Raw genomic sequence first — 15,080 nt, 5'->3', positions numbered from 1 at the left:
AGGCACTTATCATCCCCTCCCTGGTGGTGTCCCTGATGCTCTTCAGGAAGGTGAAAATGTGGGACCCACCAGTGCCTTTGGCCTCCAGCGCAGATGGAGGTTTCCCCACGGAGGAGCCAACCCTGGCGCCTGGCTCTGCCTGCCTGGCCTTGACTTTGGCCGCCGCGACGCTGATGTACTTGGTGACGATGATGATGTGGTAGGACCTGAAGTCTGCCAGTGCAGACACACACTGGTTGAACACCGCGCGGAGCTGCGCGTCCCCGGAGGAGAGCACGTGCTGCCTCAGGGACGGGGCATGGTGGATCTCCTCCACGAAGGCTCTGTGGGGCCGGGGCATGTAGTCTCTCATCCTGTGCAGGAAGGCAGCTGCAAGACACCAGCAAAGGAAGGAATAAATTGTGGGTGAGTGAGTCAAAGCCCCCTGATGTTCTCAGAGAGCAGCTTGACTGGACGTCTGGTGTTAGCCCTGTTTGCAGGGATCACAGTGCTGGTGATAGCAACAGCCTGCACTGCCTCCTCTGCTCTGCCTCTAATTAAGTGAGAAAGAAAGCCTATATTAGGGCAGAGCTCTGTTAGGGTTTGTCCTAACCCTAAAAGGCAGTTTTTAGTCCTGCTCTCCCAGCCTTTTATTTTGGGTCAGATATTTTTTACTAGTAGAGTGGTTTTGCTGATTTCTGATAAACATTTCTGTTGTGGGCTGGATTAACACAGAGCTCTGTGAATGGATGAAGTAAATCACTGGCAGGATGTCAGTGTGCTTTGCTCCTTTCTCTCTGGGCCCATAGAGAACCTCAGTAAAACGCTGAGGTGCAAAAAGCAAAGTGTGTCCATCTGGGAATTTAAGATGGTGAGGAAGCACCTACCAGAGCCACCTGTATAACCTTCCTTCCTAAGGAACCAGGCAGAGCTGGGCTCTGCAGGGGTGAGATGGGCAGCATCCTGCTGCCTGGCAGAGCTTGCACAGCCATGGGAATCACTCCAGCTCATCTCTTCCCCTGCCCCTTTTTTGCTTTGGAAAAGGAAAAGTGTGTGGCTTACTGCTGTCCTCGCTGTGGCGGATCCCCAGGAGCTCATCGAAGGCGTGCAGGACTGTGCTCTGAGCCGCACTCCCTCCCGAGTATGCCATGGGCTCCTTGGACACGCCTTCATAGATGAGCCCGTCTGGCATGGCAGGGTTGTCCTTCCAGCTGAGCAGGAGACGCAGCAGTCAAGGGGTGGGTGGGGATGGGGGTGCTGTGAGAAGGAACCTGGGCTGGCCAGATTGAGCAAAACCCTCCTGGCCCAGCCCATGGATCTCCTCCTCCTTGCTCAGCTGTGTTAGCCCTCCTCAAGCAGGAGATAAACTTGGAAATAAAACACGGTGCCAAGGCACACAACGAGCTCGTGGGTGTAGGGAGAGATCCTTAATTTTCCTTTGCCAGGAGCTAGGGATTGTTCTCTGGGATTGCCATGCCCTGGTGAGCACCCTGGGGCATGGTGCCGGGACATGCTGCCCTGCCTGGCAGTAGCTCCTGCTCCATCTTGATAAGGTTTGTGTGAGCAGAGCTGCCTTTGGTGTGCAAGAGGGGAGGGGGCAGTTGTCCGGGCAACAGTGGCACTTAACATCAATTCCTGGAATGCCAGTGGCTGTTCACAGAAGTCAGGTTGCCTCTGCAGCAGGTAGAGTCACCCAAATGCTCCTCCAAGTCCCTGAAGTTTGTACTTTGAATTTTCCTTTGCTTCTCTTACTCAAGGTGATGCCTTTAAAGGCATTTAAGGGATAAATAGAGGCCATGCCAGCCTACTTCTTTTTATCTCTGCAAATAACAAGGCTGGGATGGGATTTCCTCCCTCTGAAGCTGCTGGTCCCTGGCAGGCCAGGAGCTGGCAGCTTCCCCTGCACACCCTGAGCTCAGCCCCTGTCAGCCCCCATTGTGCAGAAATGGAGCAGTGCTCACTCCCAAATGGAGAGAGGAGTTACGATTTCAGGGAGATAAAGTGCCTGGCACAAAAATATCTGTTGACCTTCTGCAGAATGCACCGTTCTGTGAGGCTTTCAGTGCTGGCTGCTCCGGCTGTTGGGCTATGGGAGCAGATTCTGCACAAACTGCAGAGAAAATAGATTCATTATCAAATACCAGAATATTTTTAGTTCTCCCAGGAATGTATTTATAGTAACCCTACTAGTGGGAAGTTCTTATAAGCAGCAGGAAATTTAAAAGGCATGTTTTTCCAGGCTGATGACCATCAAGACAAGGCCAGCTTGGATGAAAAAAATGAGAGAAACCTAATCAGGATGCATAGAGCCTTTTGACTTCGGAATGCTGAGATATTCTGAAGAAAAATAAAAATAGAACCCCCCGAACAGCCCCACAGGGAATGAGCAGTTGTGGATGCTGCAGCCCCGCAGGGATGGTGAAGGATAGTGAAGGCACTGCACTGGGCTCTTGGGAATGTGGTTCTGCCTTGCCCAAATGGCTTTTTCAGTATTTTGGGGGCGATTTTCTTTTTTCTTTAACTGACAGAGTTGTAATGCAACAGCAGCAAGTGGCTTGTTATGGATGTTTCCTTAATTCACAGCAGGAAGAGCCTCTGCTCAGCTTTGTGTACATAGTGTGGAAGTAGAGAGAAATTCCTATTCTCCTGTCAAAACTGTTTGCCCAAGAGCAGGAATTATTCATTTGTACCCAGTTCTGGGTGTTGGGGCACAGAGACTGTGCTGGGGTTGAGCTGAGGTGCAGGAAGGAGGAGGTTGGAGAGGGCAGACCCCAGCCCTCAGCCACGGTCTGTGCCTGGTGCACACAGAACCTGGGAACTCCAAGAGGGACAGGATCATGATGCCCTCATGATGCCCTCAGTGCTGCTCCCTACCCTGCCCTGGGGCACCCTATGCCCCTTTTGGGCTGCCCCTTCCAAGCACATCCCCAGCTCTCCCCTGCCCCAGGAGCTGCCAGCACAGTGGCTCTAAACGGAAATGCTCTACACTTACCCAGAGAGAAAGATCCGTATCACAGCATAGAATACTGCTGGATCCACATAGTCTAGGAGGAAATCAGTCAGATCAGAGGTGATTGGCACTTACGCCTACACTGTGAGCTGCAGTGTGCATGGGGCTGTGGGGACATGAGCTACCCTCCAGCCGTGGGCTGCTCTCACCATGCATCCGCCTCAGCGCCTCACTCATAGCCCCAATGGCCCCTGCCAGCTCCTCCAGGGCTCTGCACAGGGCCTCCTTATCATGCTGCAGGATGGCACCAAGGGCCTGGACGACTGCCTACAAAGGAAAGGAGGGAGAGCACTAAGTCACGAGAGGGTGGGAAGTCTGTGTACAGCGGCTCTGGACACTTGCTGCCACCCACACCGATGCTGCCCCTTTCCCAGAGGGACAGAGGACAGGGATACCTTGTGGGTGCACCTCAGGGCCTTTTCCAGGTGAGCAAAGAGCCCTGAGGCACAGCAGTACCCACCTTAATGCCAGGCACAGCTGCTTTCTCAACCAGGAGGGTGACGAGGATGAAGCCTCGCAGGCTCTCTCCTCCAGGCAGTGTGATGATGGTGTCCAGGTTTCTGTATGGAGCATCCGAGAAGATGGATTAAGGTAGTTGTGGCTCAAGAGTTCCTTGTACACCCCAGGACCCACTAAGCCCTTGAAGCAAAACCCTCCCAGGCTGCAGAGCCTCATTATCTGCACCCTGGGCAGAGAGGAGCTGGTGCAGAGCGAAAGGGAAACAGGGCTGCTCTGGTTTAGGGGGAACTGTCACCCACCCTGTGCCCTCCCCATGGCTCATGGCTGCTGGATCTGTGCAGACCAAGCAGCCTGTGGTTCTGCTGCAGTCACTTTGCTGTCGTCGCAGTGGCATTTGTGTGCCAAACACTGTTTTTGTTGTGCTCACACATCGAGAAAGGTTCAGTCTAAGCAGAGCCCTGCAGTGCTGGAGAGCTGAGCCAATCCAAACAAAACCAACACCGTTGGAAAATAAATGAGCATCTTAAATACTTACTCGATTTCCAGAGGCCTGAAGGCGTTTCAGTTATGGCCAACAAATGCATGAGAAAAGGAGAGAGAGGGAGAGAAGTGTTATAAATTGTTGCAGGAACAGCTGAGCTCTGCAGGGAATAGAGGAGCTGCCCCCAGGGGCTGCTCTCAGAGGTATCCGCATCCCCACGGGGGTCCTGTGTCCCCAGCAATGATGGGGTTCAAGGAGTTTTGGCAGAAGAGGAGCAGTTTGGGAATGGTCTGTCCCCAGCACCTGCTCATCGCTGCTGCCTGACCACGGGAAGAGCTGTGCTCTGTCCACCAGCGTTTGCCCGTTTACCCGTTGGGGTCCTTCCTCCTCCAGTTGGCCAACACAAAGTCCGCGTGGCTGAGGATGGGTGGGAGGCCCAGGGCCTGTGAGACCTCCCAGTAGGGGACGGCGAGATTTTGGGGCAGAACCTGAATGGCACAAAGCACAGGGGAAAACAGGGATGCTGTCAGGCTGCTGAAAGGTGCCCATCTGTGGGCACCAGCCAGGCAGGAGGGGACATGCTCCTGCTGCAGCCACAGGATGAGCTCCAGGGGAGCGGCATCAGCCCCCAAATCCCAAGGAGCAGGTGAACTTGCTCTGAATTTGCTTTACCTGCACAGTGCCCTCCTCGCCCTCTTGCCAGACGTAGCCCATGGTGATGAAGCTGAGCACCAGGTGAGCCAAGTGCAGCTCCTCACGCCCTTGGAGGTGCTGGGCGCTCAGCTGTGGCATCTGCCAGGGAAACCCTTGGGAGCAAGGGGCAGTGCCAAGGGCAATGCCAAGGGCCCCTACAGTGGAGGGCTGCCCTGCCAGCCAGGGGCACTCATCTAGTGCCTCTCCCTGCCTTCAAGCTTCCCTTCCCTCCCACCCTGCAGGACTTGCTCCTGCTCCGCTCTTGCTCGTTTCTGAGCAATCTGCAGGATTTTCCTCAAGGCATCCCTCTCCGTGGTGCTGGGATGCCTGTGGAGCAGCAAATCCCTGTATGCTGGAGGAGTCTGAGCTCACGGAGCACCTGGGCCCCTCGGTGGGGATGAGCCACGGCTCTTGTGCCCATCTAGAGGGTCCCCTGCTTGCCCTGCCCCAGCCCTCGCTGGCTGCTGCACCCCTGCATCTGCACATGAGATATTTCTGCACCGAGGGTAAGGCTTTGCTGTCGCCTGGTGTCAGCCCTGGCTCAGGACACGGCTGTGCTGCTGTTTAGCTTTTCCACGCGTCTTGCAGACACTGCTGTATCAGAACAAGGTTTGAGAGAGCTCCAGAGCCAGGAAGGAGAACACGGTACCTGGTGAACACGTGAGCGGAGTTGGTGGCTCGTGATCAGCTGGGGCAGCTCGCGGGCAATCTCCATCCAGGGGCCGTAAGGCGCTGGCAGCTCTGTCTTGGTGAAGAGAGGCAGAGGGAGGGCTGTAAATGTGCTCAGCATTGCAAGGCTGTGTTTACTCTCCCTGGATCCTGTGCAGCTCAGGACTCAGCAGCTGTGCTCATGCCTGCAGGGAGGGAGTGGAGAGGACACCACCAGCCCAGGCTCCCAGCACCCACCCAGCCTTGCACATTGCAGCTGATGGCTTGTGTCTGGTTCCTCCTGCTGTAACACGCCTGTGTGGTCACACATTAATGGATGATGAACATGACCTGCCTGTTCCTGCACACTCCCAATGTGGAGTTAGCACAGTGATAAATGGCCCCCCACTTTGGGCACGGGAGACCTGCAGGATGACTGCTCTCCTTGTTCTCCCAGAAATCCTGTAGAGCAAAGGTCAATGTATGAATGGTAAAGCTCATTCTCCTCTCCCTTGTGCCACTTGCTGCAGTCACTTTCATCATTTTTAAGTGAGGGGTTTGTCCTATGAGACTGCCTGTGCCAAAATAGCACCTGCCATCCTTACTGCACTTTGTAAACTGTTATAATGAAGCACTAAATCAAAAATCCCCTAGAAAGCCACTCAACAACCCCTCTGTGTTCCTCTTTGCCTTCTGCAGCATGCAGACAGGGAGGCACAGCCGGTTCCTACCAGAGGACTGGGAAGCAGGAAGCCAAACTCCTCGGAGACCTGAAACCTGGTCAGTGCCAGAGGCAGCAGGGACTCCTCCATGCCATTGCCAGCCTCCATCGTCGGGCGCTGGTCGCAGGGTCCGGACGGGCTCTGGCCTGGCTGCCCCTCTGCTGGTATGTGCTGAGCCAGCGCTGCCTGTCCGGTCGGTGGGAGTGTACCTTGTCCAGCTGCCCAATGGCTGGAGGGTCTGAGCAAACATGGGTAAAGGTTGCTGATAAGGCTTTGTCATGGAGTAAACACTGATCTCTGTCTTTGTGGGCACCCACCCGTGGGGAAGGCTTAGGGATGTGGGCTGGCTTCCCTCAGGACCACCCCGAGGGGCTGGCAGGCTCAGTGGGATGCTGCATGGAGGTGGTCTGGGATGGCAGCTCAGAGACACTGTCTGAGGCTGGGGATCCCCACAATCCCGGCAAAATGCCACCTCGTGTGCCATGGGCTGCTGACCTAACTGTGACACACAGGATCCAACCTCCCTGCCTGGGGGGTGGTCGATGCTGGGAGACTTGTGCTGCCATCTGGGCCGAGATGGATGAAACGGGGCTGGAAGGGACCTCATGGCAGAGGCTGCTGTTTCCCTGCAGTGCTGCCTTTGTAGCCTGGCAGATAGGTCTCCTCCCTGCAGCGAGAGCGGTGAGGGGGCTGCCTGGCACAGGGGGATTTCCTGGCACTACGCCGCTCTGACGAGTCGGGCTTCCTCCGCTGCTCCAGCCCACCCTCCTGCCAGTCTCACACCAGGCGAAGGAGCCTACGGCCAGGGCAGGGACCCCACAGCTGGGGATCACTGGGGCAGCCCAGTGGGTCCCCACCATCCGAGGGGGCTCGACAGGGTGCTCTGAGTGGGGCAGTTAGGATCTGGTTTGTGAGAGGTGCCTCTGTCCAAATTAAGGTGCTATCGAGATCATATGGAAAAAGACAATACATTAATAATATAATAATCATATAATCCACCAGGATGGATGAGACCTCAAAGATCACTGGGTCCAACCCTATCGTCATTACTAGACCCTGGCACTAAGTGCCACATCTAGTCTCATCTTGAAAACTTCCAGGGATGGTGAATCCACCGCCTCCCTGGGCAGCTGATCTTCGGGCACGTGAGGTTTGCTGTCTGAGGAGCCTGTCAATGCTAGCTCAGGTGGACAGATCACTACAATGTTATGTGACACATTCCCTAGTATTTCCAGTCCTTGCTGGCTGAACAGTCAGAGTTAAGATGACCATGTGTTATGATCTGATTTGTGAGAGGTGCCTCTGCCCAAATTAAGGTGCCAATGAGACCATATGCCAAAAGACAATAAAATGTTAATAATATAATAATAAGGGGTTTCTTTGATTATAATTATGAGAATGAAATAGGAAAGAGAGGGGGAAAAGAGAGTGAAGGGAAGAGAGAGAGGAGGGTAGAAAGGCAGAAAAGAGAGAGTCACCACCTGTGGATCCAGCAGTGTCCCATTGGTCCTCCTTCACCCTGGGCGTCTCAGTGGTGGGGGTCCTGAGTTGCTCATCTCAGGGTACCACCTCAATGATCTTGGAGGTCTTTTCCAACCTGGTTGATTCTATGATTCTATGACTCTATGATCAGAGGCAGCCACGGCACCTGCCTTTTCCACCAGCACCACTGTCCCCACCAGACAGTCCCCAGCATCAGGCAGCTTCACAGACCTTGCAGATGGACAAACCACCACCACGCGCCTGCAGAGAAAAGGGGACATGCGGCGGCTGCAGCCCTGAGACCAGGGTTAACTGACAAAAAGCACAAACTAGGTTAGCATAAAACCACAGGGCACTGCCCATGACACCAACTTTGCCTGACACCTTTAATCAGCGCCTATAGTGCTGCCCCAGCTCTGGCTCTTATGCTGGGTCCATGTCTGTCTTCAGCTCCAGGTCCAGTTCCAGCTCTGATTCCATCTGCAGCTCCGGGTCTGGGTCCTGCTCCAACTCTGATTCCATCTGCAGCTCCAGGCCCAGTTTTGATTCTATCTGTGGCTCTGGCTTCAGATCAGGCTCCTGCTTCAACTCTTGGTCTGGCTCCATCTCTGGCTCCATGTCAGTGTCCCAGCTGGCACTGCAGAGAGACCTGAAGCAGTGCCTCAGCCCTGGCCTGACTTGGGGAGCATCTCAGTCTCCCAGGGTCACCTCAGCCCAGGGATAACCTCAGCCCTTGGGAATCTCCTCCTGCCCCGCCAGGAATCTCCCTGTACCACAGAGGGAATCACCTCATCCCCTCCCCACTCAGGTATCCCCTCAGCCCTCCTGGAGAGCACCACAGCCCCCTCCTGCACTCTACATCCCCCCAAGAATCCTGTGGCAGGCAGGGCCCCACTCACCCCTCTGTGCCTGGGGACTGCCGGCCATAGAAGCAGCCGAGCACCTGGTGCTGCTGCAGGATGAGGACAACAGCCACGGCAAGGATGAGCAGGATAAGGCCAAAGCCCAGTAACAGCCAGAAGACCTCCTCACTCTCCCTTGCTCGCTGCAGAGTCAGGCCTGGCAGGAGACAGCTCAGCTGGGCACAAGGCACCACCACCCTGCCCGTGCTGTCCCCCTGCCGTGGCCCACACTTACCTCCCGCGCTGCGCCACCAGCGGGACCTCTTCTGCCGGCAGTCTGGGGGCTGCCAGCCCGCGTGGCAGTGGCATTGACCCTTGTTGTTGCACACCTGGAAGGCCCAGGGGTGAGATACAAAAGTGCAATGAACTCACAGCACCTGTCCCCCTACAGTCCCTCTGGTGACTTACGCCGTGGCCGTGGCACTTCACGTTGCTGTCACAGGTGTATCCCAGCACAGAGCGTGCCTGACACGTGTTGTTTATGCACACCTAGGGAAAACCACCTCAGCTCCAGCCCAGCACTGCCTCACCCACACAGCACTCGGTGTGTCAGGCTATGGCCCAAAAGGGAGGGAAAACATACTATTTCTAAGAAATAAAACAAAAAAAAGCCATATTAGGCTCTAGGGTGGGTTACGCCTCGAGCTCACACCACACCAAACATTAAATGCAACATCTGCATGTTTTTACAGTGGTTTAAAATATCAAGCGCGTTGATGCTGCAAGGAGCAAGTGTTTCAAAAACCTTGTTAATATTTAGTTTGTATCTGCCATTTCAGATGGTCACAAAATGTTTCCTCACCTTTCCAGGGCCACACTTTGTCCCTGGTGGGACCAGACATGGATCTGGACACGCTGGTACAGTCAGATAAGCCAGAGAGACACACAGATGCTCCCGCACTTTGGCATAAATCACGGCAGCAGTGGCTGACGGGAAGGGTTTGCTGGATGGGTACGTGCAGATCAGCTTCCCACACCTGAGATCCCTGGAAAACCAATTTGCACAGGATGTATATCACACACACACACACACACACACACGTGGTGTCTGATGAACACTGAAACATTAAACAGCACAGTCTAGAGCACAGTGAGAAAACATCAGCAGGACTGGGAAGTCCAAGAGAGGATCTGTGACACAGAGACACCAAAACAAACAGAACACACAGAGAACTATTTGTTGCTTCACAAATCTCATGATAAACTAGAGTCCTGACATTTCCCTTGACTGTCAAGTCCCAATTTTGGCAGAGCCAGTGCCCCTCCTCAGCTTACCTCCAAGCACAGGGCTGGTACCCATGTCTGGGCTGGAACCCACAGTTCCCAAACCTGTCCCGCTGGCTGTTGATCTCCTCGTAACAGGCCACAGGAGCATTCTTTGAACCTACAAGTTTAGCAGTAATATTTGTTATAGTTTAAAGAAATACAAAGGAACATATTATGGTATCTAATAACGCCATTTTCATCACAGGGAAAATATACCTGTTACTGCCCAGCCCAACCCCCTAGCAGTCCTGAACCCCATAAATCAGCAAGGGACTAGCAAATGGGTCAGTCCTCTGATCAATTTGCCCACAGATAATAATTTGCTTTTTGTTGTTTCCACTGTTATCTCTGAAGTGCTGGGGGACTCTGTTAATCAGAGTCAAAACCAACCTTAAAACCCTTTCCTAAACACATGCCCCTCTTCTTGCTGCCCCACTGTGACCTGAGATCAGTGCACCGAAGGGCACAGACACAAACTGAGCATTGTCCTTCTCCAGCCACCCGTGCCCCCAGCACAGCCTGTTACCTCTGCCAAAGAGCCGCTGGCGGGACTGGCAGCGTCCGTGGTAGCAGTAGCCGGTGCCACGCTCACAGCTGTGCCCATCCTGCACGTACAGGTCGGAGGGACAGGACGCGGAGGAGCCACTGCAGTACTCGGGCAGGTCACACTGGGCATCGGCAACTGGGCGGCACGGAGAGTTCTTCCGCCTGAACTGGAGAGGAGGAAGAGCTCTTCATCCTCACACTCCTGCCAGCCTGAGCCCACTCAACCCTCCTGACTCGGGCTTCAGGATCACCTCTGAGGCACTCAGATCACCACATGCATGTGACACTGCCCAGAACACTCCCACAGCAATATCCCCCCCAGGGGTTCCCAGGAGCTGAGTTGAGAAGTCCAACCCCAGGAACTTCTCCCATTGCACTGCAGGAAGTTTGGCTCCACCCCTCAGCATGGGAACACACCATTTCTCCCAAAATAAATAATGATCTTGTTATAATTATAAAAACATGCCTTACCTGACATTTTTTACAACATAATCCAGAGGAACATTTCGCTCCTGGCTTCAACTGGCATGTTTCAGTGCAGCACTTGTTCTTCAGGCATCTCTGGGGACACATGGCAAACCCACATTATTCTACTTTTCTGTACCCCTGAGGTTCTCCTCTTCCTCCTTCTCCCCAAAAAAAGCTACTCTTGAGCAATATCCAGCAGAGCAAATGTGCAAAGTTGCCACTAGATCGATGCCACCGTAGAAACAATCTCAAACGCATCATAACTCTTCCTGGGCTGCTGCCCCTCTGCAGTGGGGCCTCCAGTCTCAAGCATTCGTTATCCCATACCTATCCACAGCACAAATGTAGGGATTTAGCCATGATTCCCACAGCACCCACCTGGTCCTCCCCACAGTCACACTGCTCGCCTGGCTCCAGCACACCATTGCCACAGACAGCTGCACTCTGCTGGGACCCACAGACAGCCGCACTCTGCTGGGACAGGCTGGCCAAACGGGGTCTGTGGAAAAGGCATGTGCCTCTGCCCTGCCGCAGGAAGGTTGCAAAGTCCCCAGCACTGCAGTTGCTGAAGGCTTTTGCCCCACTGAAATGTCTAAAATAAAGCAATTATCAGGTTATATGTTACACATTCACTGTCCTTCGCTCTCTCCAAAACTCTGTGCAAGTCAAGGGCTCACCCAGACACCAGCCCTGGGTGTGATGGCCCTCGGGGTCTCGTCAGTTCACCTGACCTACAGCTCAGTCTTAACAGAGACTGAGAAACATTCAGAAGTGCCTTTATCTCGGAGAGCAAAGGTCTCTTTTGTCAAATTAAACACTGAACTGCTATTTAAATATTCTTTTTTCCTTCTCCAAGGAATAAAATCAGGTATTTCTTCATGGTTGTCAGGCATGGACGGGGCTGCTTAGGGAGGTGGTGGACTCACCATCCCTGTGGAGGTGTTTTCAAGGAATGACTGGACATGGCACTTAGTGCCATGGTCTAGTCGACAAGGTGGAGATCAGTCAAAGGTTGGGCTTCAACCTAAATGATTCCATGATTCTGATTTGTTGTAGTTTTTGCAATGGAATGACATTTGTCGAGGACACCTCTGAGGAGGGGACACCATGGCACCACTCCCATTCACTCACAGTGCCTCGGGGCTCATGATGCAGACGCGCCCAGCGCAGCCGCAGGCTCGGGAGCTGTCGGAGCTCACGCCCAGGCTGCGACTCACCACCTGCGCCAGAAGGACGGAGAATGGCTCCAGTGTCACGTTCCCAGGGTACTAGAGGGAAAAGAGAGTTGGGCTGCTACAGCTGTGCATTCCCTGCAGAGACCCCCACTCTGGACACAGACACTCCCACCCATCCCTGTGCCTGCTGCCATAGGTGTTCCCGGCTGCACAGCCCTGTGGGCACGGGGGGACAGGAATGGGACAGGTGGGACCATACCAGGACCACTGCGGCAGCAGCATCTCTCTGACATGCCTTTCCCAGAGCTGTTGTGCCCACAAACACTCCTTGGTCCCTGTACCTGGAACAGAGGTGTGTTCACTGGTCATCCAGCCCATGACACCCTGTGTCTGTGGGTAAGTGGGGGATCCCAGGTCTGTGCAGCCTGAGTCCCCTGGGTGCCCCCAGCTCCTCTGTTGCCCCTGGGGCAGCTGGAGCAGTGTCTGTTTCCAGGGGCCAGTGCCCAGTGCCAGGCAGGGACCAGAGCTGCCACCATCACTGTGCCAGGGCCCACCTCCCCATCTTGGACAGGTGGGATGGGACGGATGGCACCATCACAGCTGCTGCAGCACCACTGAAAGGCTTCCTGGAAGGAATGTCTTGGAAGAAATACTTCCAGAACATTAAGCAATTAGGAAATATGTAAGAAATATGCTATTTAAAAAAGCACTTGTCACAGAAATCTTTATAGTTCAACCTACATTTGTTTAACTGATTTCTACCATGTAACCTTTAACGCTAAGGAAGCTTTATCTTACCCTAAGAGAAAAGCAATGTTGTGTTCCTGCAATACCAGAGATGACTGTTTCCACTGCAAAAAACGCTGCAGAAGGTCATCTGCATCCCCTGCTGTTGATATTTTATCCCCCTCTGCCCACAGCTCCAGGGAGGACAGCACAATGGTGACATTAAGGAGATTAAACATCTGAAAGTGTAAGAGAAGAAACACCTGCTCACTCACCTTCCCTTCACACAGAGTCACTGCTCTGTGCACAATGAACACACGGGAAAAGCTAATGACTGCTGTCAGGCCTTCAATGGAACCTGTGGCCAAAATGTATGATCATAACTAAAAATAAAGGGATATAGCAAGAGGCCTGAGCCAAAGCTCAACAAACTTCATACAAAGGTGTCAGGAGTTTTGAGAACAACTTCTCATTACACACACGAATAATAACAGCACCAGGGGAATGTGGAAGTTGCTTATAAGGACCTGAGAGGAGCAGGTTAATTGGGTCAGTGCAATCAGGAATCTGCAGCACAGAGAGGGCAACAACCCAGGAGGCCTCAAAACCCTGGATCTTGGCTGCCCTAAAACAAACTGCCTGTGTTTCTCTGTATCTGCATGAGACATGGCCATCACATAGGGAAGCATATTTTTTTGGAGCAGACTGACATGTCCAGAGGAAATACTTCCTTGGAAAATCTGGAATTTTTTACATAACCTCCTCCTAAACCCAAAAGCAGCGAGGAAAGAGGTGGCAACTGTTAATCTCAACCACCCCCCACCATCTTACTGCAATACAAACCAGACTTTAAAACTCACATTGTTGACTAAATTGAAGGCCTGGATTATCTTCTGCATTGCAGCATTCGGGTCTGACCCCATATAGTTATACTGAAAAACAACCCAAGAGAACACAAGAGCAGATGAGGCAATTCCCAGGGTGAAGCAGAACAATACTGGAACACTGCAATGACTCCCAACACTCAGCCATAGAGATGTGAGCTACAAATTTGCATCCCTTCTTTCCTACGAAATCCACACTACATGTAACTTTTCAAAAGAGAAAACAAATCCATGTCAAAACTGGGAAATGGCACCATTTCCATGCTCATGGAAGTCAGGCAAAGACAAGGAGAAAGTGGCTGGCATGGACTTACCAAAGCCTTGTCCAAAACCACATACACACTGAGGTATTTGGGAAATTGTGCTGCAGCTGAGAGGGGCTGAAAGAGAAAATGGGCTCCAATGTACCAATTTCTGCTTTCTCTGGTCATCTCACTGGTGCCATTTGCTGACGTGTCCCTTCAAAGCTTGTGTCAAAGTGCCTAGCTAAAGATTCCTATGAGATCAAGCCCTTCCTTGCAGGACAGGGACACCAGCAGCATGGCAAGAATGGGCACCGCTCACCTCATCATCCTTGGGGGCCTCGTCCAACATCTCTCCTGCTGCCAGCCCACCTAGCCCTCTCCCTGTGGAGCTGTGGGCCAGGAGGGAATCTGCAGTCTTGTCCTGGCTCACTTGATACACGAGGTGCTGGAACTCGGAGGAAGAGCCCAGGGGTTCAATCCCATAGCTGATGTTCTCAAACTGCAGCAAACCCCTGCCAAGGTGCCAGCACCAGCCATTTGCTCCTGGGCACTGGGGCAGCTGTCCCTGCCCCAGCCCTGGCTGCCTCTGAGCATCACAGGGACGTAGTGGTTCCTTACCTGAGCCCCGAGCAGGTGCTGAGGGTCACTGCCGAGCTGGGGAAGCCATCAATGTACCCTCGGTAGTGGCAGCCTTTCTACAACATGACAGAGAACAGAGAGAACCCTTTCCATGGCGAGGAAGGTGATTTCCACACCCAACACCCAGACAGCTGGACAGGCCAAACTGGGCAGAGCTCCACACGGTGACACTTACAGTACAAACACCCCAAAGCAAGGCCAGGTTACCTGGAGGTGGGCTGGATCAGAGGGCAAAGATCCTTGCTCATTAGAGATGTAAATCTGGAAATCATTGGATAAAAAGGCACTGCAAGAGAAAGGTGCAAAGTGAAGCACTTAGAGCAGTATCAATTACCCTGAGCTTCCTGCAGGTCCTGCAGGCACCAGGGGAACAGGGCAGCAGCTGTCAGCAAGGACAACGAAGGGGCCAACTCACTGCTTCTGCAGGTGGATGGTGTAAAGATTGCCCTCGATCCTCAGGACATAGGACTCTGCATCCTTGTGCACGTGGAAAAGCAGAGAAGGGGAGAATTAGGAACAGGGAGTTGGGAGCATCATGCTCCAAGGCCTGCTAACACTGAGGGGGAGCACAGAGCAGACACAGCACAGAGCTGACAGCTCAGCTGTGGTGACATCGCTACAGCTGCCAGGACATCTGTCCCCGGCCCAGCCCTCCCCTGCAGCTGCAGGTCCCAATTCCCCCCCAGAGCCCCCCAGCACTGTGCCTGCTGCAGCCTCACTGCTCCCAGCGCATTCGGCCGCAGCTGCTGTGGGAC

General features: G+C 53.5%; 2 protein-coding genes across 2 annotated transcripts; both read right to left on the bottom strand.

Moving 5' to 3' along the window:
* Window positions 1-6: 6 nt before the first annotated feature.
* Window positions 7-6,100, bottom strand: LOC103809592 (indoleamine 2,3-dioxygenase 2-like; the record flags this gene model as incomplete). Its single annotated transcript, XM_009082433.1, has 10 exons — window positions 6,002-6,100; window positions 5,272-5,367; window positions 4,602-4,721; window positions 4,299-4,417; window positions 3,984-3,998; window positions 3,450-3,549; window positions 3,139-3,256; window positions 2,972-3,023; window positions 1,042-1,190; window positions 7-369 (listed from the first exon to the last, which is right to left on the bottom strand). Coding segments are annotated over exons 1-10 (1,231 nt in total), but the record flags the coding sequence as incomplete, so codon positions are not given.
* A 1,797-nt stretch (window positions 6,101-7,897) lies between these two features.
* LOC103809591 (disintegrin and metalloproteinase domain-containing protein 32-like) lies at window positions 7,898-14,802 on the bottom strand (the record flags this gene model as incomplete). The annotated part of the gene is made up of 18 exons (XM_009082432.1): window positions 7,898-8,111; window positions 8,374-8,533; window positions 8,612-8,705; window positions 8,785-8,865; window positions 9,179-9,362; window positions 9,652-9,760; window positions 10,169-10,355; window positions 10,660-10,749; window positions 11,035-11,248; window positions 11,788-11,924; window positions 12,091-12,172; window positions 12,630-12,796; window positions 13,418-13,489; window positions 13,756-13,821; window positions 14,006-14,198; window positions 14,305-14,381; window positions 14,533-14,611; window positions 14,741-14,802. Coding segments are annotated over 18 exons (2,268 nt in total), but the record flags the coding sequence as incomplete, so codon positions are not given.
* Window positions 14,803-15,080: the final 278 nt, after the last annotated feature.

Source organism: Acanthisitta chloris, unplaced genomic scaffold, assembly GCF_000695815.1.
Source record: "Acanthisitta chloris isolate BGI_N310 unplaced genomic scaffold, ASM69581v1 scaffold9069, whole genome shotgun sequence".
In the NCBI taxonomy this organism is placed as follows: domain Eukaryota; kingdom Metazoa; phylum Chordata; class Aves; order Passeriformes; family Acanthisittidae; genus Acanthisitta; species Acanthisitta chloris.
The sequence above is the reverse complement of the archived record's forward strand: the minus strand, read 5'-3'. Positions and strand labels throughout refer to the sequence as shown.